General features: G+C 39.6%; 1 protein-coding gene across 5 annotated transcripts; it reads left to right on the top strand.

The window, feature by feature from the left end:
* Nucleotides 1-5,849: 5,849 nt before the first annotated feature.
* Nucleotides 5,850-24,035, top strand: nr1h3 (nuclear receptor subfamily 1, group H, member 3). Of its 5 annotated transcripts, none has more exons than XM_078266852.1 (11): nt 5,850-6,027; nt 8,604-8,738; nt 10,186-10,268; nt 10,761-11,006; nt 16,101-16,367; nt 16,495-16,700; nt 17,788-17,967; nt 18,374-18,473; nt 18,843-18,956; nt 19,549-19,643; nt 19,933-24,035. In XM_078266852.1, the coding sequence occupies exons 3-11, from the start codon at nt 10,226-10,228 to the stop codon at nt 20,095-20,097; spliced, it is 1,416 nt and encodes a 471-aa protein (XP_078122978.1). In that variant the 5' UTR covers nt 5,850-6,027; nt 8,604-8,738; nt 10,186-10,225; the 3' UTR covers nt 20,098-24,035. The 5 variants fall into 5 exon arrangements, with proteins under 5 accessions (XP_078122978.1, XP_078122820.1, XP_078122888.1 ...); XM_078266694.1 differs by having other exon boundaries at nt 8,536-8,738; XM_078266762.1 differs by having other exon boundaries at nt 5,850-6,057.
* The last annotated feature ends 390 nt before the right edge of the window (nt 24,036-24,425 follow it).

Genomic DNA, 24,425 nt, shown 5'->3' with positions numbered 1-24,425 from the left:
GCTGACATATTAGAATGTTCTGTAATGCAGCCTTGTATAACATAAACCCTCTGATTCACCGTCTGCTCTAAATGATAACACACCAGCCAAAGGTGTTCATATGAAAACCAAGGTATATCGGAGTAGAGCCGATTGATTGGTTCATCATTTATGACCTCTGATACGCTCTGACCCATGTCACGACCCTTTCCTCAGCTTGTGAAATGGTTGAATGAGATTGTTGGCATGGCACCACAGGTCTCTATTTTAGCAGAATAGGCAAAAGTACTTGTGTCTATGTGCAGTAGGCTGAAATAGAAGTGTGCCAAAAATGCCAAAACACATTTTGTATGTGTACACATACCCATACAAAGCTATATACATCTTACTCTGTGAACAAAAACCTCGGCAACAATCTGCTTATCCTTTGAATTTCCTGAAAATGCTTCCTAAAACTAGTCCCTTCTTAACTTTGAAAAGGTAGTCTTAGAAAAGGCTACAAAGGATGTTAGGATAGATACAAGATGGCTGAAGTTCTTGTTCTGGCCTATATAGCTTTGCATGGTCTGGCACCTGCTTATATCTCTGACCTGCTCCATCCGTACACTACTAACAGGTCCCTCAGGTCTTCTAACTAAGGATTACTGGTGGTCATACGCACTCGTTTAAAAACTAAAGGTGACCGTTCCTTTGAAGCAGTGGCTCCTAACCTGTGGAACCCCCTTCCTACTGTCCTACCTTCTGCAGTCTCTGTTGAAGCTTTTAGAAAACAGACACATTTGTTTAAATTCGCTTTTGACTCTTGTCCTTAAACTTTGGGTTTAGGTTTTAATCGTTAAAATGATTTTCATTGGTCATTCAATAATTATTTTCTTTTTTTCCCTTGTTTATTTTCTGTTGGACTGTACTGTATTTTTACAAACGCTTATGTTGCGAAGCACTTTGTGACTTTGTGTGTAAAAGGTGCTATATCAAATAAACTTATTATTATTATTATTATTATTATTATTATTGAGCTGTAACCACGGCGATTGATCTGAGGATCATCTTCTGAATATAATAATTAATATGTTATGGCCTACCATAAATTGTTATTTCAAAAAAGTCATTTATTTAAAACAACTAATAATGTCAGCCTCAGATCAAACGGCCTCAGCGTCAGAAAAAACTAAAATAAAAACGAAATAAACGTGTCGTGTAGGCTACACGAACATTTAACAAACTGCTGTGAGACCGGGTATTCACTGTAAAAGCTGATATCTACTTTTGCTCATTCAGAAAGCTAGTCAGCTCCCTCATCTGGGCAACGTTATCTCTGACAACTTTTTTTCTGACAAAGTTTTGTCTGAGGCTGACAGAGGTTTTTCTGACGCTGAGGCCGTTTGGTTTGAAGCAGTTTCAGCTGAGGGAGATTTTTCTGAGACATGATGCTTTTTTGGTCTGACACTTGACTTTCTTAGACTTGACAGAGATTTTTCTGAGACTGAAGACTTTTGGTCCAAGGCTGTTTTTTCCGAGACCTAATGCTGTTTTGTCTGAAGATGACAGAGGTTTTCCTGAGACTGAGTGACTTTTAGGCTACTCCGATGCCGATTCGCCTGTGACCTGATGACTTTTCATCCGAGACCTTTTCATCCTGATGCCTTTTCGTTTGAGTCTGAGATCTGAGGATGTCCTAAAATGAACACCGTACTGAGGATGAAATGTCAAAACAAAATGAATGGTTTGAAACCCAAATGCATGGCAATAAAGCAATAATACAAAACATGGAAAAGTGGTTGCTTGACAAAAAGGGACAATGATGATGATGACAATGATGATGGTGACAATGATGATGCTGCACTAAACAAAACTGTGCTCAAAACTGCACCAGCCACAACTGTGGTCACTGATGATATTGGTCCAGGTGACAGTGTTTTTAATGTTTGTGGTAAAACAGGCTCATCAACTGGCCGTTACAGTCATAGGTCTTCAAGATCTTTAATTTCCTCTGCATGCCTAAAAGCAGAGGCGGAAAGGGCTGCTCTCCTCGCTAAGGCAGCTGCCCTTAAAGAAAAACATGAGCTGGGCGCTCAGGAGGAGCAAATCCGACAGAAAAAAGGAATTGCAAAGTCAAATTGCTGTTCAAACTGCAAAGGTTACTGTGTACAGAGGTTCTGATGTGCAGAGCTCCAGAGCTCATTCAGATGGAATAAATTCTTATCTGCGAAGTTCTAAACGCAAATCTTCGCTCAGACTCTCTGCTATGGAATTTCATCAATTCAATCATCCACCGACAGGAGGCACAGACATTGCAATACCAATGGAGGCACAGCTTAAATGTTTACCCACCCGCAGCCTTCGCTCAAGCAGTTACATCTCTTTGGTTACTCCAGAAGCCCACACCTCCTTTGGCCGCCACTCCTTCCAGTTTTCAGCTGCAAATGACTGGAATGAACTACAAAAACCCCTGAAACTCAAAACCCTTATCCCACTAACTGCCTTTAAAGTACGTCTGTCTGAGCTCCTGTCCGATCACTGTACGTGCTGACTGTTCTCCATCATTCATGCACTGTTTTGCACACCCTTATTCCATTATTTCTGGCATGCCCCATTGCATAGTTGCACAGTTGCACATCTTCACCTGCACTGCTATCATATCTGTTTACGCTCTTTTGCACTATTCATCTACCCTGGCATGCTCAACTGTTATTTTTCCCACCTTTGTTGTCATACAGTTTTTGTACATCTACTGATCTACATCACTATCTAGACTACAATCTGCACTAACTGTATATTGACTCTTCACTACATTTCAGCATTTCTATAGACTGTCTATTCATATATATTGCGTTATAACTGATCTACATCACTAACTAGACCACAATTTGCACTAACTGTATTTTGACTCTTTACTACATCTCAGCAGTGATATAGACTGTCTATTCATGTATATTGTGTTATTACCATATCACTTTCGCATATCCTCACTCTGCGCCAGCTTTGTAACGCTTACTTAATCTGCACTTTATGTAGCCTATTGTATTCTGTATTCTTGTATTGTATTGAATGTGAAACTGTATGTTGGCTTGCACGCTTATGCTTTTCTTGGCCAGGTCACCATTGCAAATGAGAACCTGTTCTCAACGGCCTACCTGGTTAAATAAAGGTTAAATAAATTGGTTTTTTTTTATATTCAAACAATCAGGTCAATCATCCACCAACAGGAGGCAGCAATGCTGCAGTGCTAATGGAGGCACAGCCTAAATACTCCAATCAGCAGTTTAATCTTCCACCAATAGGAGGTGACAAAACTTCCATATCAATGAGAGCACGACACAAGGAAACATTTTCACAGCATGTTGGACCAAAAGCTCATGCTCTGAATCCCCAACCAAGCATGCCTCAAAGATTTTAGGAAACATATCATGCTCACACAAAGGAACCCATTCAAAGTGTTGACCTGATGCAAACTAATGTGGACCAAGGCAATCTTCTTTCCATCATGAAACGACAAAATGAAATAACAGCTCTATTAGTGCAACGACATTCTTCGTTATCATTACCTCCAAGGGATATACCAACCTTTGATGGAGATACAGCACATTTATCAGAGCATTTGAGCACGGAGTGGAAGGAAAGGCTGCTAGCAGCATAGCCTGTTTATACTTTTTGGAGCAGTATACCAAAGAGCAAGGACCATCTTACGAGAATGCTTTGGAAATGAGCAAAAAATAGCCACTGCATATATGGAGAAAGCTCTTGGATGGCCATCAGTAAAATCAGAAGATATTGAAGCTTTGCAAGCTTTTGCTTTGTTTTTATGTGTCTGCTGTAATGCTATGGAGGACATCAGCTACATGTCAGAGATGAATATGCCATCCAACATGCGTGCTATTGTCTTGAAGCTACCATTGAGGGGAAAATAGAGAAACACTGCTTATGAGCTGCAGGAGAAGCACAGTCGCCAAGCAGGTTTCAGTGATATTGTCAACTTCATTGAAAGGCAAGTGTCTATTGCTTCCAATCCACTCTTTGGAAACATTCAGGACACATCTACCTCAACACCTAAGTATAAAGAAGGAAACAAAGTCTCAGGAGTCCGCTTTAAAGGAAAAGGAAGCAGTTTCGCTACTTCTGTGGCAGCTGTCAATTCTCAACCTGTAACGCAAATGCAAAATGAGAGAAACTTACCTGATAAACCAACAAGGGTGTCTTGTCTGCTGTGTAAAGAGGGTCACAAATTGGAGTTGTGTCCCAAAATGGAGAAGTTACACAGTGAAAAGATGAACTTCTTGAAGGAGAAAGGTGTTTGTTTTGGGTGTTTATCAGTTGGACACATGAGCAAGGACTGTCATAGGCGTCTGTCTTGCAAATTGTGTAATCTGAAACATCCTACCATCCTTCACATCCATTCAAAAGGGAAGAAAAACAATGGACTGGAGATAGCTGCACTTACTGGTAACACCTACTTTGAATTGCCTGAAGTGTACACCCAGTGCAAGGTGCCTGTGATTCGTGACGACATTCCACAACAGGAATAGTTAAGTGCTTGGCCACACTTAAGCTCTGTGGAAATTCCTGTAATTGACGCTGATGTGGAGCTGTTAATTGGGACCAATGTTCCAAAGGTAATGGAACCATGCCAAGTGGTACACAGCAATGGCGAAATAAAAGGGGGCTGCTAGCCTGCAGGCAAGAATATCACTCAGTGCTGTGCTAAAGTACAATTTTCATGCACTTAATTGTACTTTGTGTATTATCATGTTTAACAGCTATACCGTACACACTAATAGCCTACTCTACATACAGAACATTAAAATAATGTATATACATTGCTGTAGATGAAACTACCCAATACATGAAAATAATAATCCAGTAATACAATAATACTGACAGGGGACATCATTTTTTGTACTATTACTTTTTTGAGTGCATTTTGCAGACAATAAGTGACTCTTTACCCTTTTAGGCCTACTTAACAGTATCAAATAAATGTATTATTATTATTATTATTATTATTATTATTATATGAAATTAAATATTTGCACAATGAGGTAGCCTACTGCTACATTTCCTTAAGTGAGGGATTGGAGTGATTGTGCTACCACTGCTGGTATGCATATGTCACCAATCAGTGTAGTATACAGTATGTGCCCAATCATTTATCAGTTTGACTGTTTTGTAAGTTTTGCTGCTAAACTATGTTAATACTAAATAGAACTGAGAAATCTCGTGATGTACACTAAAGACATCATGTTAAGTATGAGAACATTTCCACCTGCACCAAGTGAAAATGCAATACAATGAACAAGCTAATTTAATGAATATCATCCAATCCCATCGCCACAATGTCACTGACCATTGAGGTTTTGTGTCAGTAAAAATGTGTAGGCTTTTTGGATAGGCCTAATGCATTAAAACAACTACTGTAACATTGCCATCTACATTTAATGCAGCACTTCTGATCAAACGTTTTACAGATGTAATAACACGCAGGCTTGCCAGTTGAACTTTTATTGCACATATGAGACAAACTATTCAAATCAGAGAGACGTTGTAGTGCCGTATCAAAGGGCAAACATTCATGGCTGCTATACGTTTTGCAAGCCACCAGATGTCCCTGTGTTCGCTGTGTTTGAAGCCCCATACCAAAGCTTCGAATCTTTTTTTGGCACAAATAGAAAGAAAGCCCCAAACCTTCATCACGCTTCATTCGCCCATCACTAGATTACTTTCTAATGTAACACATTTATAAATCTTAGAATCTACACATTTTCAAATACATCTCTCTTGGTCTGTTCTTTCAAAATTGCGCCACTGCCAGCTGCCTGTAAGACTGCACACTGGGCACTAAATGGTAGTGGCTCTGAGCCTGATGCAATGTGTTTCCTGCTGCGCCAGCCCACCCAGCAGCCGAGCCGCTGAGGCAGAATCACATGATGATTAGCTACGCTAGCTAGTGAGCTAACATGCTAAATTCGGTTGTCAGAGCTGCTGTCAACAGCCACAAACGGACGGAGTGGCATACCCCAACTAACAAGTAGTTGAACACTCGTCAAGTCACTGGCAAGTCAACACATTTTGCCATGTGTGATGGTAATTCATGTCTTCTTCTTTGTGGTAGCCGTGATATGAAGCTAGCTAACGTTAAGTTGAACCTGTTAAAAAAGGGAGTTGCTTTGGAGTGCGTTAGGCTAACTAACGCGATTGGCCTTGTTTGGATTGAAGCTATGAAGCTAATCTCACGTAAACATCCAGTTTTACAGTTTAATCCAAACAATGTTTGAAGGCTAGCGAGTTAGCTAGCTAACGTTAACCAATGGTAATGTTACATCAAAATATGGTTAACGCAAGCTAATGTTTACACGCCGACATTTAGCTAACGTTAACTGGCTGTATTTGTTTGTCTAGCTACCAGTTAACGTTAATTGACAATATGAACCAACTTGGCTAATGTTAGCCGCAAGTCTGTGTTCAAACTGCAAGCAGGTATCAGCAGTGTCAACACGAACCTTGTCAAATGTGTTGGTTTTAAATTGCCACATGCTCTTTTTTTTGACAATGACAATTAACGGACACTGGCTTAACTAGTTAGCTAACGTTACCGTAGCTAAGTTATCCCCTGGTGCTAACGTTAACTGCCAATGAGCTCATTTAGCTTTACAGTTTGGTCTTACTTCTTGTCCTTTGCTAGGTATTAGTGGCTGCAGTGTGCATATGTCTAAAAACAACGATTTAACTGAAAGCCCCTAAATATCCCTGGTCCACTTACACAGGTGATTTCACTTATTTTGTCTGATTAGTCTTCTGTGTGGGCGTGTAATTTATAAACTTGTTAGCTGTATGTCCTGCATCTTTATCATTTTTATTAGTCTGGTGGTGACCTCACATAATTCCCAGCACAGCTCCACCCAGTGTTTTCTTTCATTGTCTATGGTGTTAACTTGAGCAGAGCTCTCTTTTCAGAAGAAGTGAAAATATCTGGGTGGGTCTGCAAGACCTTGAATCACTAAATGTACTACTTCTTCCATCAGTGTGGGAACTTTAATTCGTTTTGGAGCCTGTGACTCCTGAAAGCACTGACTCTTTGCTTTTCACTCCAAGTTGTTGCTGAGTAATGTAGTCCATTTTTGCTTCACCGGAGAAGGTTACATCCGTTGGCACTCTTGAGACTTTTAGAAAAGGACATTTCCCAGTCAGTCATGCTGACTGTATTTGTACACTTACAGTATAAGCACAGCTTTCTCACAATCACTCCATAACCCACCAACATGGTTTGCTGACGATGACCAATTGATACATTGCTGCAATTTTTACAGGCTTTGTCAATGTCCTCAGCACAGTGTTGCTAATAGAACTGCAATGGTACATTGTTTGGTCTATAACATGTCAGATATTTGTAAAAAAAAAAATACATTTATTACAGAATTACTCATTTTGTCCAACCAGGAGTCTTAAACAATCATAGAAGACACCAGCAAATACTCATTTTTTTTTTTTAGTATTGCTGCCTTGAAAATGACTAAATGAGTAATTGATTATCTAAATTGGTGCTGATGGAGTCATTGTTTTGGCACTAGTTTCATCTCACCTCACTTATATTTACATGTGCTGTGTAATAAGCAGTCTAATTTGCAGCAAGATACTTTCTTGGCTTTACAAATCGAGTCGAATTACAAACTTGTTCATCATGGAGCAAACTGACGTTTGATTAGTTGACATGCGTAATATAAGAACTGGTCCTGTCTTTTAAGTTAGATGCTAAGGTATAATGTATCAGTGATGATTGTGTGGCCAGTAGTGTGAGGTTGAAAAACAAAAAAAGAAGTGTTCAATGGTATTCAGTGCTTCATTGATTTTGTTGGTGTATTCATTTCATTTCCAGCACTCTATGAAAACATGTTCATGGACAAAGGTGACTGGCTGATAAGATGCAGGGGACATTGGACTTGTGCAGAGAGATCAGTGTGGGGATGACATGAGGTTACAGGCAAAGTAGACATGTTTTACAACCAAAGAATGTGAATTCCCCCAATAAAACTTGATACCGTTTAATTACCAGATCTACTGTCTGTAAAACCGATTTCAGATCTTGCTTTAACAGAAAGGAAACGAGCTTAGACTTATGATCCACTATGCTGACATGGCATTTGACATTTCTTGATTTGTGGTTTCTCAATATGTTAATATTAGACAGGTTCTAAGTCTAGCTAGATGTAATGTTGTGTGAATTTTCTCTTTATACGGTGTGTGGCATTTTTGTGAGAAAGGCTTCGAGTGGTAACAACCTTTACAGATTCTGAGGCAGAGGGCCACAATACTGGTTATACAATACTGGAAAAGACAGGGTCATCCCTAGGTGTCTGTGTGCAATGAGGCTGTTTTTAGTAAAAATGGGCTGCTTAAATACTCAAAAAGGGAAAAAGGCTGGGGCACCACAGCCCTGTGGGGATTTATGAGCAATGCAAATGACCAATAGTAACCTCTTGTGTTCCCTCTTTCTCCCTCCCTCCCTCCCTCCCTCTCTCTCTCACTCTCTCTGTCTTCCCTCCTGTCTCCCATTGGGCATTGTAGAAAAGGACTCATCTTCTTTCCTACTCACTGTCTTGAAGATATCGAATCATTAAACTTCCGCCCAATAGGTCACTGGGAGTTTGGCATCCTCAAGACTCATCACGCGAGCAAATACTCCCTCAACGCAGGAATATCGACAGAATGAGGTTGTGGACTCACATGGCCAGGATGGGTAGACGATAAATAAGACATCAACTTCAAAGGTAAGGTCAGTCCGCCACTATGCTGGTCACAGCGCTGTTGCAAATTAATTTGAGCTAAATGAGGCTATGTAACAAAATGTTGTCTATTTTTGTTTTTATTTAGGCATCAACTGATGTTATCTATGGCAAAACTGCTTTGTAGTGGTCACGTTGTTTTTAGTAGAAAAATATAAGCTATTATTTATTAAAAAGAAAAACATAATTTAGTATTATTAGTAATTAGTATAATAATTAGTATTTGAGTGTGATATAAGCCGACATTACGTGATCACAGTCGTATAAAAGAAAAAGAAAGCCCAAAGCCGCCAAGGCATCTTTATTATTACCTCTTGTGTTAAAGCTTTTATCTTGACCTGCTGGAACAATAACCTCCTACTACTAGTGTACTATGGTATTTAGAAGCTTATCAGCGGGGCTTTTAAAATAATTGTTGTCACCGCTATCGTGGCTTTTTTCACGTGTTCTGTTTTCTATTATGGTTTTCCCTTTTTGTATTCCAGTGAACGCAACTTGACGAGTTACGTGATTTGCGACAGTCGTGTTTAATCACAATTGTTCCATCATTTTCCTTTCATCCGTTCAGTGTTGAGCTTGACCTGACTTCATAATCTTTGTTGTGACTGTCTTAGGGCTGTCTCAAACACCATGTTTGGGGCTTTGAAGCGTCAGTGAGAAATATTTAAATATATTTGAATACATGCATATGTTATAACTTAAAAAAAAAACAACAACAACCCCCACGAAGCATTTAAATACTGATTTGGACTTTGATGACCATGGCAACGGTTGAAGCTTTGAATCATTTGGGTCAGCCCTAGACTCCCTTGAGTTATCTCACTGGTGACTTTTTGTTCTAATACTTTTATTTTTTTACTTATATTTTATCACAGCGCCTGAGAGTAAGTTTTAAAAAATCGCTACCATAATTGATATAATAGTCATGAATTTGTCATGAAATGGGTTTGAAGTACAGCGCTTTATGATATTATTATATCACACAAAAAGTACATCTTTTTAATGAGTTATTTTAATTTGTCGCAATAAATGGCAGAAAGCCTATATTTTTGGTTAAGAATAGCCCAAGTCCTGCGCGTCTGTCTGCTGAATCAGTTTCCTGAAATGCACCCATATGTGGCACATGACAAACTTTCATTTCTGCTTTTACAGCCAGTTGGCTTTCCTGTGCACACATTTTAGGTAGGATCTTAGTTGATTCTAAGAACTTTCATATTCAGATCTTTCTAAGAACGGCGTGTGATTATGATTTCCCTGCCATTGATGTAATATAACCACATCCCTCGTTTTAATGTGTACATGTATACAGTGTCAACAGGCTTAAATCCCTTTCCTTTTTTTCCCCCACACTTTAATACGTAAGTCTCTTTATTTGGTTATACTTGTCAAATTGCCATCGTCATTGAGTGTGATTGTTATTTTAATTGCACAGGTACAAGTTGATTTCGTAATGACAAGCTGCTGTGCAGAAGATGTCCACGTTGTCTGTGACTGATATCCCAGATGTTGGTCATGGTAAGAGGAACCACTGTATTAGTCGTATTAATGTACGAGATCAAACTGGACAGGGTTCAGTTCTCTCAGTAAAGCTTTGTTTTAATGTGCCAGCGAGTTTGTACAATTGTCTTGTTGTACGCTCTAGAATTGGCTATCCAGGCTGGCCTTTTTATTCCATCATCTATTTTGATTTATATAATAAAACCAAGTTCATGCATGGACGTCTGCTGAATCAGTTTTCTGAAATGCATCCATAAGTTGCATGACTGCTCTGATTTCTGTAGCCTCAAACAAAAGAGCGATTTCAGCAGACGTGTAGTATTATAAGCTTCACAAAAGTAGTATTTATACCATAAGTATTGCATTATATTGAATGTGTGTTTCTGTTGTGTACCAGCTTCTGGCTGATGAACGTCAACATTTATTGTGGACACCTGGGATAAAGACAAGCTGAATGATGGTACAAGTTGGCTGATGTTTTAAATGTGAATGTGTTTTTGTCTCTATCAGATGAGAGTAAAGTGTTTGACGGGGCCTCTGAGCTGCAGCTGGACTGCTTGGTTGAGGAGAGCAGTGGAAGCGCCACAATGAAGCATGACGGCCTGCTGTCGCTGGCTGACCTCTCCCAGCCAGATGACTTCCCCGCCCCCCCCCATAATGGCCCTTTACTGACTGACATGAGTAGCCCTCTGCAGGTCGAGCCAGGGGACATTAAGCTGGACCCATCTGCAGGTGACACATCTGCCGCCAGCATAGGTGAGAGGAAAGTACTTACCTTTAACAGCCGCAGTACCCAACTGAAATGTTTCTCTCCAGAACTGACATTACATTTTTTAAAGATTTTTTTTTTTTTTTTGGCAATTTAGGCCTTTATGTGATAGGACAGCTTAGACATGTTTGGAAATTAATATCTCCGCTGAAGTATTAATTAAACTGACTTGGAGTAAGCTGCATTCATAATCATTCAACTAGAGGTTAAAGTGGGCCCAAAACGATCCAGAACTACTCCAGCACCTTCGATTAATAAGGTAATTAATCTAATTGGCGGTTTCATTCTGCAGCGGCGCACCTCCATGAGTCTGTGAATGAGGCAGTGTTGTGTCTGTGCTTGGTTCACATGTCGGCAATAACGGGACCGTTGAGTGTCTGTTATCTATACTGCTAAAGTCAGTTGAGGGGAAGTGTGTTCTTCGTCAGAAAATGATGACTAAAATGACAATTTTTTTTTAGCACAATGTACTTCACATCTATTCAAGATGGAGCTTTCAACTCTAATATAATGCTAGATGGTTGAATGAATAATAATGCATCGTACTTTTCTTGTGATGTTTTGTGACTGATGTCTGGATCTGCATCGTAACCAGTAACATATCTTTGTCAGGAAAATGTAGTCGTACAACATTTTCTTCTGAAGTAGCGTTACACAGTAAGCTGCTTTAGTCACTACCATTAGTCATAGTTGTAGAAAAACCAGATGTTACGGAATGCATTACCATTCTGGGAAAAAAGTGTGTGTGTGACTAGACTAACCAGTATTTTTGTTTTCTGCCAATCTTCAACGCCCAGTTCAGACCAAAGACAAGTTGAAAACTGCAACTAAATTAGTTGCAATGCGTTCTGTTCTGAAATCTGCCAGTTTACACAAATGCGGCCAGACTCTCTGTACGTTTGTTCGTTTTGTAGCGTAATAAAATATGAATGCGAATGGTGATAGGGAGCTACAGCTACATCTGCATTTCTAGTAGTGGCAAAAACAAAAACAAAAAACGAGAGGGTCGAGAATTTGGTGCTATCCATGGGTGCTTCAACGGAATACCCAAGAGCCTCTTTTGTCAATTTCTCCCTGTCTATTCCCGAAGTAGTTGCGTCGTTTAGAGGAGTTGGTGTCCCCTCTAATCAGCAGAGAAAACACTATCGAGACAGTATTTCACCAGGGGAAAGGCTGATGATAAACACTGGGCTTCTTAGCGACAGGGAAGCTACAGCCCATAGATACTGACAAAAAAACATACACTTTATAACACTGTTCTGTATGATATATCCAATTACACAGGGGTGGGAAGATTAGGCCTAGTATTTTCCTACCCAAGTTACATTTTTTTAAGGTTTGTGTCATACAGATGTTGCTTTTCCTCAAACAAATTGATGACTAGATCCTCTCTTTCCTTCGTCCAAAACTCTGCCATTTGGACCAGCTGACAGTTTTAAACTGACTTGACCAGCTGACTTTGCTACGAGCTGATACGGGCTGTTTAAACAGGTTTACAAGATGAGTCTTGAGACGGGCCAGTTCACACCACTGGAACTTTTCCCTGCTATTTTCATCTCGTCGCAAATCTTTGCTCTAAACTGGGCTTTAATCTCAGACATGTCTTGCCCATACTTTGACCATTTTTATATACAGCAGTTGTGGGTATTAATCTCTATCTTAATTGCAGAATAGGCTTTTCATATTCATGTACATATATGCAGGTATATTATCTACTAAAATGTTAGGTTCCATACAGTCCTGTATACCAATCTGTTTAGATAGGATGCCTTGAAGTACTAAAACAAATGTATTAAGTAAAAAGGAAGACAAGCAGACATTGTTTAGCTTCCAGCACAAGTTGAATAACCCTCAGTATACAAGAGGAGAAAAGACTTTAGACCAAGTCTACACAAATATGGCTGATGCATACAAAGCTGCTCCCCTCTCCCATCTAGGGCACTCGGATCACCTCTCATTGTTTCTACTGCCCAAATCTTCAGCACTAATAGAACGTGTGAAACCAACAGTACGAACAGTCGGTGTCACCAGAGGGGGCTGAATAGGCACTTCAGAAGCATTTTGAAAACACTGACTGGCGAGTGTTCGACCCTCAGGCCACCCATGACTCCCACACGGACATTGATTCATATGCCTCCTCCGTTCTGGACTGTATCAACTCAAACATCAACAGTGTCACCACCCTCAAACAGATACAACTTTCCTTAATCAGAAGCCATGGATGAAGGCACGAGACATCACATTAAGATCAGGTGATGCTCAAGCCTATAGCTCATCCAGGGCTAACCTGAAAAGAGGCATCAAAAAGGGTGTACTTATTTTTGCAACAATCAAAAACTGAGGAGCCGCTGTTGGATGCTGACCTCTCCTACTTCAATGCCTAACAAATATCTCTCTCTCTCTCCCTGACCCTGTCTTTCACTGGTTGAAGCCTGAAAATATTGTAAACAAATTAATAACATAACTAATTACTCTAGTCGGACTGTTCAGCTCTGTTTTAGACTGATACCTCTGGTTCAGGCTGGTCCTCATCCTCAACACGTGCCTTTTTCAGTCGCCGAAAATACTTTTCAGTACTCACAATCCAGAACAGGAGCACAGAGGATGCCATCTCTACGGCACTTCACTCTGCCCTGTCCCACCTTGAAAATAGCAACACCTATGTGAGAATGCTGTTCATTGATTTTAGTTCAGCATTCAACACCATCATCCCCTCTAAACTGGGCATCAATACCTCCCTCTAACTGGATTCTGGACTTCCTCACCAACAGACCTCAGTCTGTTAGGTTAGATAATCACACCTCCTCAACCATCACCCTGAAAACCGGCGTACCACAGGGATGTGTGCTGAGCCCTCTCCTTTACTCCCTCTTCACCTACGACTGCACACCTGTACATGGCTCTAACACCATTGTGAAGTTTGCAGATGACACTACGGTGATTGGTCTCATCAGCAACCACGATGAGACGGCCTACATGCAGGAGGTCCAGCACCTAACCTCGTGGTGCACTGACAACAACCTGGCTCTCAACACCAAGAAGACCAAAGAGCTCATTGTGGACTTCAGGAAGTCTAAAGCTAGCACACGCATCCCCATTCTCATCAACAGGACTGAGGTGGAGCGTGTCACCAGCTTCAAGTTTCTTGGACCCTCTACACCTCTACCCTGATCAAGAAGGCTCACCAGCATCTCTTTTTTTTTCTGAGGAGACCCAAGAAGGTCCACCTGTCTCCTCAGATCCTGGTGAACTTCTACCGCTGCACCGTCGAGAGCATCCTCCCCAACTGTGTCACAGTTTGGTATGGCAACTGCTCTGCCTACGACCGTAAAGCACTGCAGAGGGTGGTGAAAACTGCATCATTGGTTCCTCACTCCCCTCCATTGAGGCCATCCCGGGCAAGTGATCAAAGACTGCTCTCACCCCAACCACAGACTGTTCACCCCACTCCCCTCCCTCCGGAAGGCGTCTTTCCACACCTGAACCAGCAGGTTCAGAGGAAGCTTCTTTCCTGCGGCTGTCACCCTTCTGAACTCTAGCTCTGCATCCCGGTGACAACCAACCAACTAAGCCCCCAACCCTCCGATCCCACCCATGGTGTTCTATTTATTTACAAATGTACATACTGTAACACATACATAGCCATACATCTTCATACTATTCATCCTGCACATACACTTATTCTCACTACTCTTATAATGTTACTGTTTCTGCACTACAATGGTACTGTTACCACACTGCACATAGCTGTACATACTGTACATATCTGTCTATATGGTTCATACTGAATATCTATATTTATTCTGGTTTTCTTATAATACACTGCATATATCTATATTATTTTTACTACTATTATGTTACTGCTGCTACATTGCAAATATCTGTGCATGTTCATACATTGTTCATATTACATAGCCATATTTATTCTGCTCTTATAAGGTAACTGCTAATACACTGCACTAGGGGTGGTACGGTTCACAAAACCCACGGTTCGGTTCGTATCACGGTTTTAGGGTCATGGTTTTCGGTTCTGTACGGTTCTTGTTATTTTTTCTTTTAATCTTTAACACTCCAGAAATATACTTCAGCATATGATATATAGCTAAAATTAGCATGTTGAATGCATGTTGCACAATACATGCACACAGTGGCAGTTCTATCTATTGTTTTATTTCCGCTGTCATCATAGGTAACATGGAATCCAAAATGTTCCCACACACCAGACTATATACACGACGCTAGTGCATCCTCCAACTCCGGGCAGCCTTCCTCATCTCTCCCACTTAGCGTTTCTGCATGTGACGTGACCTGCAGCAGCAGCACTGCACACTCCACCTGAGGAGCGGTCGGCTCGGCGCCTCTCAAAATCTGACGAAAATCTTTTAAACTGACCTTTGTCGATCAAAAAAGCAGACAGATTTAGCGTGTTTCAAATGTTTTCAGGTGAACTATTTTCGTAAAATACAAGATCGTATTTAGAACGAGACGCCATTAGAGTCTGTTTTGAAATTCGGGAGCAGCAAGAACCACGTGACGCGTTCGTCCAATCAGCTGCCATGTGTTGCGTTCATCACGCTCATCCCCCTCGTCGTTTCCACTAAGTGTTTTAACGTAGGTGTCGAAAGTGGGCACTACGGCAGTAAGTGGTTAGTGCACATTAACAGTGTACTGACGAACCGTGCGACACACACACACACACACACACACACGCACACGCTCCGTACCGAGACATGCGAACCGAGCGGTTCAGATGTTTTTTCATGAACCGTACCCACCCCTACACTGCACACATTTATATTTAATTTATATTACTCTAAACCACCTTCTGTTAACCAACTGTACACTACTGTCTACACTGCACTATATTTCTTGTCCTGTCTATACTTGAATATCACATTGCACTTTTCTGCTCTTTTTGCACTTCTGGTTGGACGCAAACTGCATTTCGTTGCCTTTGTACTTGTACTCTGCACAATGACAATAAAGTTTAATCTAATACAAGTGGCTGCATCAAAGAATTGCGACTGAAATTAAAAGTTCTTAATATGGTTTATCACCCCTTTTTGTGTTTATGTGTATAGATGGTCAGCCAGTGAAGAGAAAGAAGGGGCCTGCGCCAAAAATGCTGGGCAATGAGGTGTGCAGTGTATGTGGTGACAAGGCCTCTGGTTTCCATTACAACGTGTTGAGCTGTGAGGGCTGCAAGGGGTTCTTTCGACGCAGCGTCATTAAAAGTGCCCAGTACAACTGCAAGAACAACGGCCGCTGTGAAATGGACATGTACATGCGGCGCAAGTGCCAGCAGTGCCGCCTGCGCAAGTGTCGGGAAGCGGGCATGCTGGAGCAGTGTAAGTGTCTGTATATACCAAATAAATCAGAGCTAGAGAAAACTTAGATTCCACTGCATTTCAGAATAAAATGGAACACCCTATTAAATCAGAGATTGAGCTGAGTTTATACCTCTTTAAACTGTAGGTGTGCTTTCTGAGGAACAAATCCGACTGAAGAAGATGAAAAAGCAGCACGAGGAGGAAACGGCCCGCACATCCACAGTGGTCACCCCCACTCCTCCGCAGGAAACGGCCGCACTGGATCCACAGCAGCAGGACATGATTGAGAAGCTGGTGTCCATGCAGAAGCAATGCAACAAAAGGTCTTTCCTTGACCGACCGAAAGTGACAGTAAGTTAACGTCTCTGAGGATAGATTTGGGTTGTTTTTGACCAGTCTCTCATGTAATATTTAGCATATAGAAACCAGTGATGTTATTACACCCACATATTGCTATATTTAGTAGACCTACTTAAAGACATGGCCAAATAAATAAAACAGTACCTTCATACTGTTGTGTGGTTTGCGCTAGTAACGATTAATTAGGACAACAAAATTATCTTCACCTTAATAAGTACAGGGCTTCATTTTGGGTAGGTGTTAGGGCTGGGCAATATATATCGATATTATATTGATATCGTGATATGAGACTGGATATCGTCTTAGATTTTGGATATCGTAATATCGTGATATGACACAAATGTTATCTGTCCCTGGTTTTAATAGACTGTTTTAGCGTTTCTATTATTTGCCTTCACCCACTTAATTATATACACATTAATGATGATTATTTATCAAAAATCTCATTGTGTAAATATTTTTTTGTAAGCACCAATTGTCAACCCTACAATATCGCCGCAACATCGATATTGATGTATTTGGTCAACAATATCGTGATATCTGATTTATTTATTTATTTATTTTTTTTTCCCCCCCATATCGCCCAGCTCTAATAGGTGTTCAGTTTGGGTGGCCAATATTCTGCCAGGACATGGTAGCTTCAGGAGAAAATATGGCTGCTATAGAAACAAAATGTTGTTGCTGTGTATCTGCTGGTGTGTGTAGGTAGATTGAGAGTCATGGAGAATATTTCTAATATAGAAAATGAAGTCAAATATTTATTATCATTAATTACAATGAACGCCACCACCTCAGTTGCTTTGTAGTTTTCACATTTGATGTGTCTATGTGGGTGTCCTAATGTGATTATGTGTTACATGTTTTATGTGTTTTTATATGTGTTGTTGTGCTATGGAACATGCAAAGTAGTTTTGTGGAAATGATTATCCCTATGGGACAATAAAGACTCTATCCATCTTATAAACTATATATACAATTCTTCCGGTTATGGAACCGCGGTTATGGCAGAATCGGTTAATCCTGATCGCTACTCTATGCTAACCAGTAAATGAATGTTTTTGGTGTGTGCCTCCCACAGCCGTGGCCACAGAGTCAGGACATGCAGAACCGAGAAGTGCGTCAGCAGCGGTTCGCCCACTTCACTGAGCTTGCAATCATGTCAGTCCAGGAGATTGTGGATTTTGCTAAACAGCTTCCTGGTTTCTTGGAGCTCACGAGGGAGGACCAGATTGCTCTATTGAAGACGTCAACCATTGAGGTTTGTCATTATTTATCGCGCGGCATGTTTCTTGTGGCTGTAACTTACAGTTTGAAAAGTTGGTTTCTCTATGAATACAAGGTATTGTAACTGCACATCATTGACTTCAAATCAGCACATTCTTGAATATGCTACAAGTGAACCAAATGCAAGAGCTTGAACAACGGGCTCATTTCAAAATGTGGTAGTGCGGTCTTAATTTGTTAGTTTTAGCAATATGCAACATAATTTAGTAATGCATTTATTAATTTGATGTCAATGATAGACATTCTACTGCTGTTTTAAAAAGGTAGTTGCTTACTGCATTTATTTTTGACAATTTATTTGGGTATCTCTGCATATCTGTTTGACTTAGTTTGGCTGTATATTAATATTCCACTCACCAAGATATGTTTGTCTTCCTCAGATTATGCTGCTGGAGACATCTCGGCGGTACAACCCTGCTATCGACAGCATTACGTTTCTGAAGGATTTCAGCTATAATAAGGAGGATTTCGCCAAAGCAGGTGCATTTACTCATTTCTGCCTGTCAGATGTTTATGGAATATATAAATATTAGCTATCGCTTAAGCCGATTGCCTGTATTCGATCTGTCTCGCATGCAAAACGAAAGTATGAGCAGACTTAACCAAGTTGTCCATACTTACTCTATGCAAATAGCCTTTTTTCCCCCTACCCAAGCATGCCTAAACTATTTCGACTCCTAGACAGTTACAATCAGAAATGAAATGCACAATATGGAACTCATAAATACTGCGTAGAGTTTTGACAATATTTGATATGTAATTTATATAGAAAAGGAAACATTTGTTGCTCTTCTGAGTTCCTTCTTTAAGGTGACTTTTCTTTTGCGTGTGCCCCTCTCACCTCCACAGGGCTTCAGTTTGAGTTCATTAACCCCATCTTTGAGTTTTCAAAAGGAATGAATGACCTACATCTGGACGAAGCAGAATATGCCCTGCTCATCGCCATCAACATCTTTTCTGCAGGTTAGAATTGATAAACTACACATGCAGTAAATCTTCAAAGTGAAAGTGTATTTAGAGTAGGGCTGCACATTTAATCACAATTTTATCGAAATCGCGATACGGACTAGTGCAATATCCAAATCGCAGAGGGGCGCAATATTTGGTAATGGCAAAGTATGTGTCAAACCGTCCTGAATGAAGTATTGTGGCGCTGCAGAGACGTCCCGGCCTACAAATCCCATCCTACAGACTACAGAAAACATCTTTGTTTGGTACGGATCCTCTCAGAAATCGCACTATAATCATTTTACATTTTTTAAGATTTAATATTAGTCAATGAAAATGAGAATAATGATACAAACACGATCATTCCCTTCAATATCGTGAATCCTATCGCAATATCAGTCAAAAATAATCGCAATTGGATATTTTCCTCATATCGTGCAGCCCTAATTTAGAGCTAATGATGTCCCTGTCAATTCTTTAAGGGACAAATTGGCCATTTACACTTGCATTTTCAGAAAGCAATGAATCACCTTTTACCAAAAAAGAAATCTGATCTTCTATAAAAGTAAATAAAACGTGTTTGTTTTGTTGGGTAAACTCTGTTCAGATCGGCCAAACGTGCAGGATCATGAGCTGGTGGAGAGGCTGCAGCAACCCTACGTGGACGCATTGCGCTCTTACATCATGATAAAGAGATCAAATGTAAGTGCCTGGGCTTTACGCAACCTCTTCTCTCGTGACCAACAGTTAGTCAGCTTAATCTGGGTGTCGTCATCACAACAAGCACATTGGGTCAGGGCTGAGGTTAAGTTTTTTTTTTTTTTTTTCAGACTGGAGGGGGGGGGCTTGAATTGTTGCAAGAGCAGTTGTTTGCCAGATGAGAAGAAACACTTTGTTCCTTTTTTATTTATTTATTTTTTTTTTACTGTAATGCTGCTACTAATTGTAAGTGACTCTCTCCTAGTAGTATTTCTTTCTTTTTTTAAACTAGTTTCAATGGTTTCCTCAGGATCATTTGATGTTTCCCCGTATGCTGATGAAGTTGGTGAGCCTTCGCACACTAAGCAGCGTCCACTCGGAGCAGGTTTTTGCCCTTCGCCTCCAGGACAAGAAGCTTCCCCCGCTGCTCTCTGAAATCTGGGACGTCAATGAGTGACTGCAAACCCGATATCACACTCTTTCTGAAGCCTGAGAGAGAGAGACATGGCATCCAGCAGGACCACTGACTCCTTTCTGCCCATCTGGTCAGGGATTGGTTATAGCGTTGAGATTCTTTTTTTTTTTTTCCCCTCTTGTGGGAGGAGAGCATCATTGGCCAATGCTCTCAAACAGACTGCTAAATGGGTTTGTGTTCATAAGGAGACACATCAACACCTAATTGTCTTTGAGCCTTTTGTTGTTCTTTCTTTTGCGTAGATGCTGACATGATCGTGGCGATATTAAATACCAGCATCAGGCTCTTTAGCCAGTCTTCTTAGATTTAATATTTGTTAAAGGGGAACTATGCAGTTTTTTTTTTTAGCTTAATTTGCACTGCACACATACAGGAACCGGCTAGCTATAAGAACAAGGTAGCGATGGAGTTTTTCACACTATCGTCATGGCTGAGCCGGCAAAAAAAAGAAGCAGAAAGCATTGTCGGAGGAACAGAGAACGAGGAAACAGCTGACTGGCCGAGCGAGTTTTTCCACAGTGTTGCCAAATATCTATTCCGAAGCAATAGGGGGAGCTCTATAGAGAAACCTGCGAGACAAAAAGCGAAGAAAAACGGCGAAGAAATTGCCAAAACTGCATAGCGCCCCTTTTTAAAAGTTATGTCAATTTCTAGTGCAGTTCTATACTCATCCTCTAAATGATTATAATCTGAGCAGGTCTTGGCTGTGGCTGCTTCAAACGTCAGGATTACAGCTGCACATTCGGTTGAAATAGCGATCTTTGCAGTCGTGCAATAGGTGGAAATAGATGCAGAGTTAAGCATGAGCAGATGCACATCTGCTGTTCACTTTATTGATGTTAGGGTTAAATGGTAGGCCATCTGGTTGGTGTTGTGCATTGTGCTATGGCAACAAACCGTGTGTTGCTTTTGGAGTAAGTGCAGAAATCAAAAGGTTTGTGTAGTCGCTCAGGTAAAGTTACGGAAGTAGACCTCTGGGAATTGGAGGCTTCTTTAATTTCCATTCGAATACTTTAGTTTTCTTCTAAGTGCATAAGGGAGCCTTTTGGTCATTTATAGATTTATCCATTAACAGTCAGATCCATTAACTTTCATGTAATTTGTATATTTATTTTCACACGAAAAATGTATAGAGTGCACACATAGATTGTACAATCACATACTAATGCACAAGTAAGTAAAACTCTGCAGACTGTGCACTCAGTCTTTTTTACACAGAGCACTGGTACCTTGAAATGGGCGATACTAATGTGTCTTCAGATTGCATGTAAAGGTTAAGTGTAAAAGAGAAAGTATGTCAAGCTACCATCTCTGTGACCCTCCTCACAAAATGAATAAACATCCATCCTGACACAGTTGTATTCTGAATCAAAATAGAAAAACAGTTGGCTCTATTAACACCTTTTTAGTCATGTTTGTGAGATGTACTTTTATTCATTTCATTACAAAGCAGTTCGGTTATTTTCATATTTTGATTTTTTTTTTTTTTTTTTGATCGTTTTGTCACTATCATTTAAAGTTGTGAGAAATGTATAAGTAACATACATATAGTTTGAACATATAGAGAGTTTGACTTTTATTTTTGATAATACTGTATGAATGACACTGAGGAAAACGTGTACAGTATAGCTGAATATCAGGTGGAAAACTACCTTGAACTAAAGGTCTACCATGGTCCAAGTATCTTCCTTGAACAGGTACTCGACACCAACAGCTTTAACTGGTCAGATTTTGGAAAGCCTCGCTAAGAAAAAAAAAAAAATATACCAAACTCTTTGTTGACAGGGAGCAGAGAACAACAGGAAATGAGTAGAAACATTAACATATATATATATAAAAATATACGGAGATTGATGTTTATACTCATGCTGTTTTTTCCACGCATTCTCCTGTGCAGTGTAAACTTGAAATGCATAACGGATGATAAAGAAATGTCAATGCAAAATTATAATTGTGAAGTTTATTTTCTCTTCATGCTCCTGTTGCTTTAAGAGGGCTTAAAAACAAACTGGACAACATGATGGCACTGCAGCCTGTTTTTGAAGTGACAGTGTTTTCGTTAGGTGTCTGTGTAGCCATGTCCAGACATCACCATTAAACTTTCATAACCATAGATGTAAAATGCCGTTTTCTCAGTCCTAACACAAGGCTTTCCAACTATTTCAGCTCTTACAAAGGTGCCAGTTAAAATCAACCATTTTACTGTAATGTATTCCTTTTTATACACCATTTTCAGTTGCAATTTATTTTGGCTTTTCATAAAATTGCATTTGACAGCTAACCTGTTGCAGCTAAAATTGGAACAATAATTGAAATACAAATGAACGACTCGCAAAAAAAAAAACCCGTTTTTAATTACAATAACCAGTAGGCAAAAGCACTTGTTGATGGATCTTATGTTTTTTGATCATTTGAATTTAAATATTGGATTTGGGTTGTCTTTTATTTTCATCCACCAACATGTCTGTCTGTGTGTGTGTGTGTGTGTGTGTGTGTGTATATATATATATATATATATATAATGCTATATCGCTAATGTTTTTGTTTAACGACCAGTTGTGGCTCTCCCAGATGGTCAAACCAGTTTTTTTTTTTTTTTTTTTTTAAATAGGGCTTTTTTACAGCAGACATTTTGTCTTGTCTTAACATATGAAATACTATAGTACTTGCTATGCAACTCTAACTGCTTAGGTTGTGTTTGCCATTAAATTAATCTATGATATATATATATATATATATATATAAAGTACATTTTTGATTTAAAAGATTGAATGGCTAATTGGAACAGTAGACCATAATTGACTGCCTCTGCCTGGCGTATCACTGGTTGACTCTGATAGTAAACGGGCAAAATACAGTGAGCTCCACCTATTGGTTGGTTGAATGAAACAAAATCAAATGGATGTTGTCCTTCCACATTCTTTATTATTAACATTGGTATGTTCTTGAGCCTGCAGAATCAGAAACAATAGTAACCAGAGTGTTTGTCTTCCTCTTCCTCAACAGTTGCTTGGAAAAACACCTGACAATAGGCTGTTTTTCTTGCCACTGGAAGCAAGTGCCGCAGAGTTATACAAGTTCATTCCCATCTTTAGCTGCATTGTTACGTTGCTAGTTGAAAAGTTGCCTAAATTAAATGTCAAGCTTAATATCAGTAAACCTAATTATGCTCAGTATAAAAGAAGAATTCCCTAAAGGCACACGTTTCCATTTAGCAAGAACAAATAAAGACAGAAGACAGTGGTGACGTGGCATTTTCTGACCATGTATTGTATCAAGCCGTTTGCCTTCCCTCTAAAAATTTGATTTACTTTTTAATTGATGCTCTAAGAATGTTTTTGTTATCGATTTTCTTACATGCTTCTAACCCTTTAGTAATGTATTTAATGGTTTTCTTTTTGACAGTTCCATCAATATTAAAAGAAGCAGATTAATGTGAGAGTGTGGCATTTTAAACCCATACCAGTGTTTTTTCTTGTTTCTTTTGTGTCCCTTTGAAATGAAATGTGAGGTTTGCTTTTGGTTTTTTGGTTTGCTGCTTGCATGGCATCTCTAGCCAAACACTAACTATTAAGTTTAAAAGTAGCCTCTTTGATATTGGGGTGAATTTTCCACCATACCCCCGATCAAATCCCAGGTCTACTGAAACTGAAATTATTTTGTCATTGTGTGCTGTACTCTGATCAAATGAGCATCAATCTTTGGTTCTTAAATCTTTGTCTCTTAGGGTACATATTATGTTAATTATGTAGGTATCAAGGTTAATTGTACTGTATATACTGTAACTGTCATCTCTGATCTAATTTAATTCCTGTCTTCAAAGGATGACACTGTAAACATTATTGATGTATAGAAATGCAAACCTATTTTAATACTTTTGTTCGTATGTACAGTATAAATTAAAGCTACGCTGTAGTGCTGATATGTTTGGAATCACAATCACTTGTTTACTGCTCGGCTTTTACATGTGTTGATGCTCAAATCAGACAGATTTAAATAGATTAGGGCTTGTCATGGTACATATACTATGATGTACTGTATTTGGTATTTAAATGGGACACCATCCCGTTTATTTGTGAAACATTTATTACTGACTTGTGACTTCCAATGACGAATGATGGAAGCGCAGAGGGTTTTGAATAACTTTAGAAAGAGAGCTTGCTGTAAGATCTATATATATATATATATATATATATATATATATTTATTTATTATATTTATATATTTATTTATTTATATATTTTTTTTACAAAGATGAGTTTAAGTTGTCCCTTGAAGATATCTTCAGAGTTCACGAACTACACTACCGT

The sequence above is a fragment of the Sander vitreus genome, chromosome 1 (genome assembly GCF_031162955.1).
Source record: "Sander vitreus isolate 19-12246 chromosome 1, sanVit1, whole genome shotgun sequence".
NCBI lineage: Eukaryota > Metazoa > Chordata > Actinopteri > Perciformes > Percidae > Sander > Sander vitreus.
Note: the sequence above shows the minus strand (reverse complement) of the source record. Positions and strands in the feature narration are given on the sequence as shown.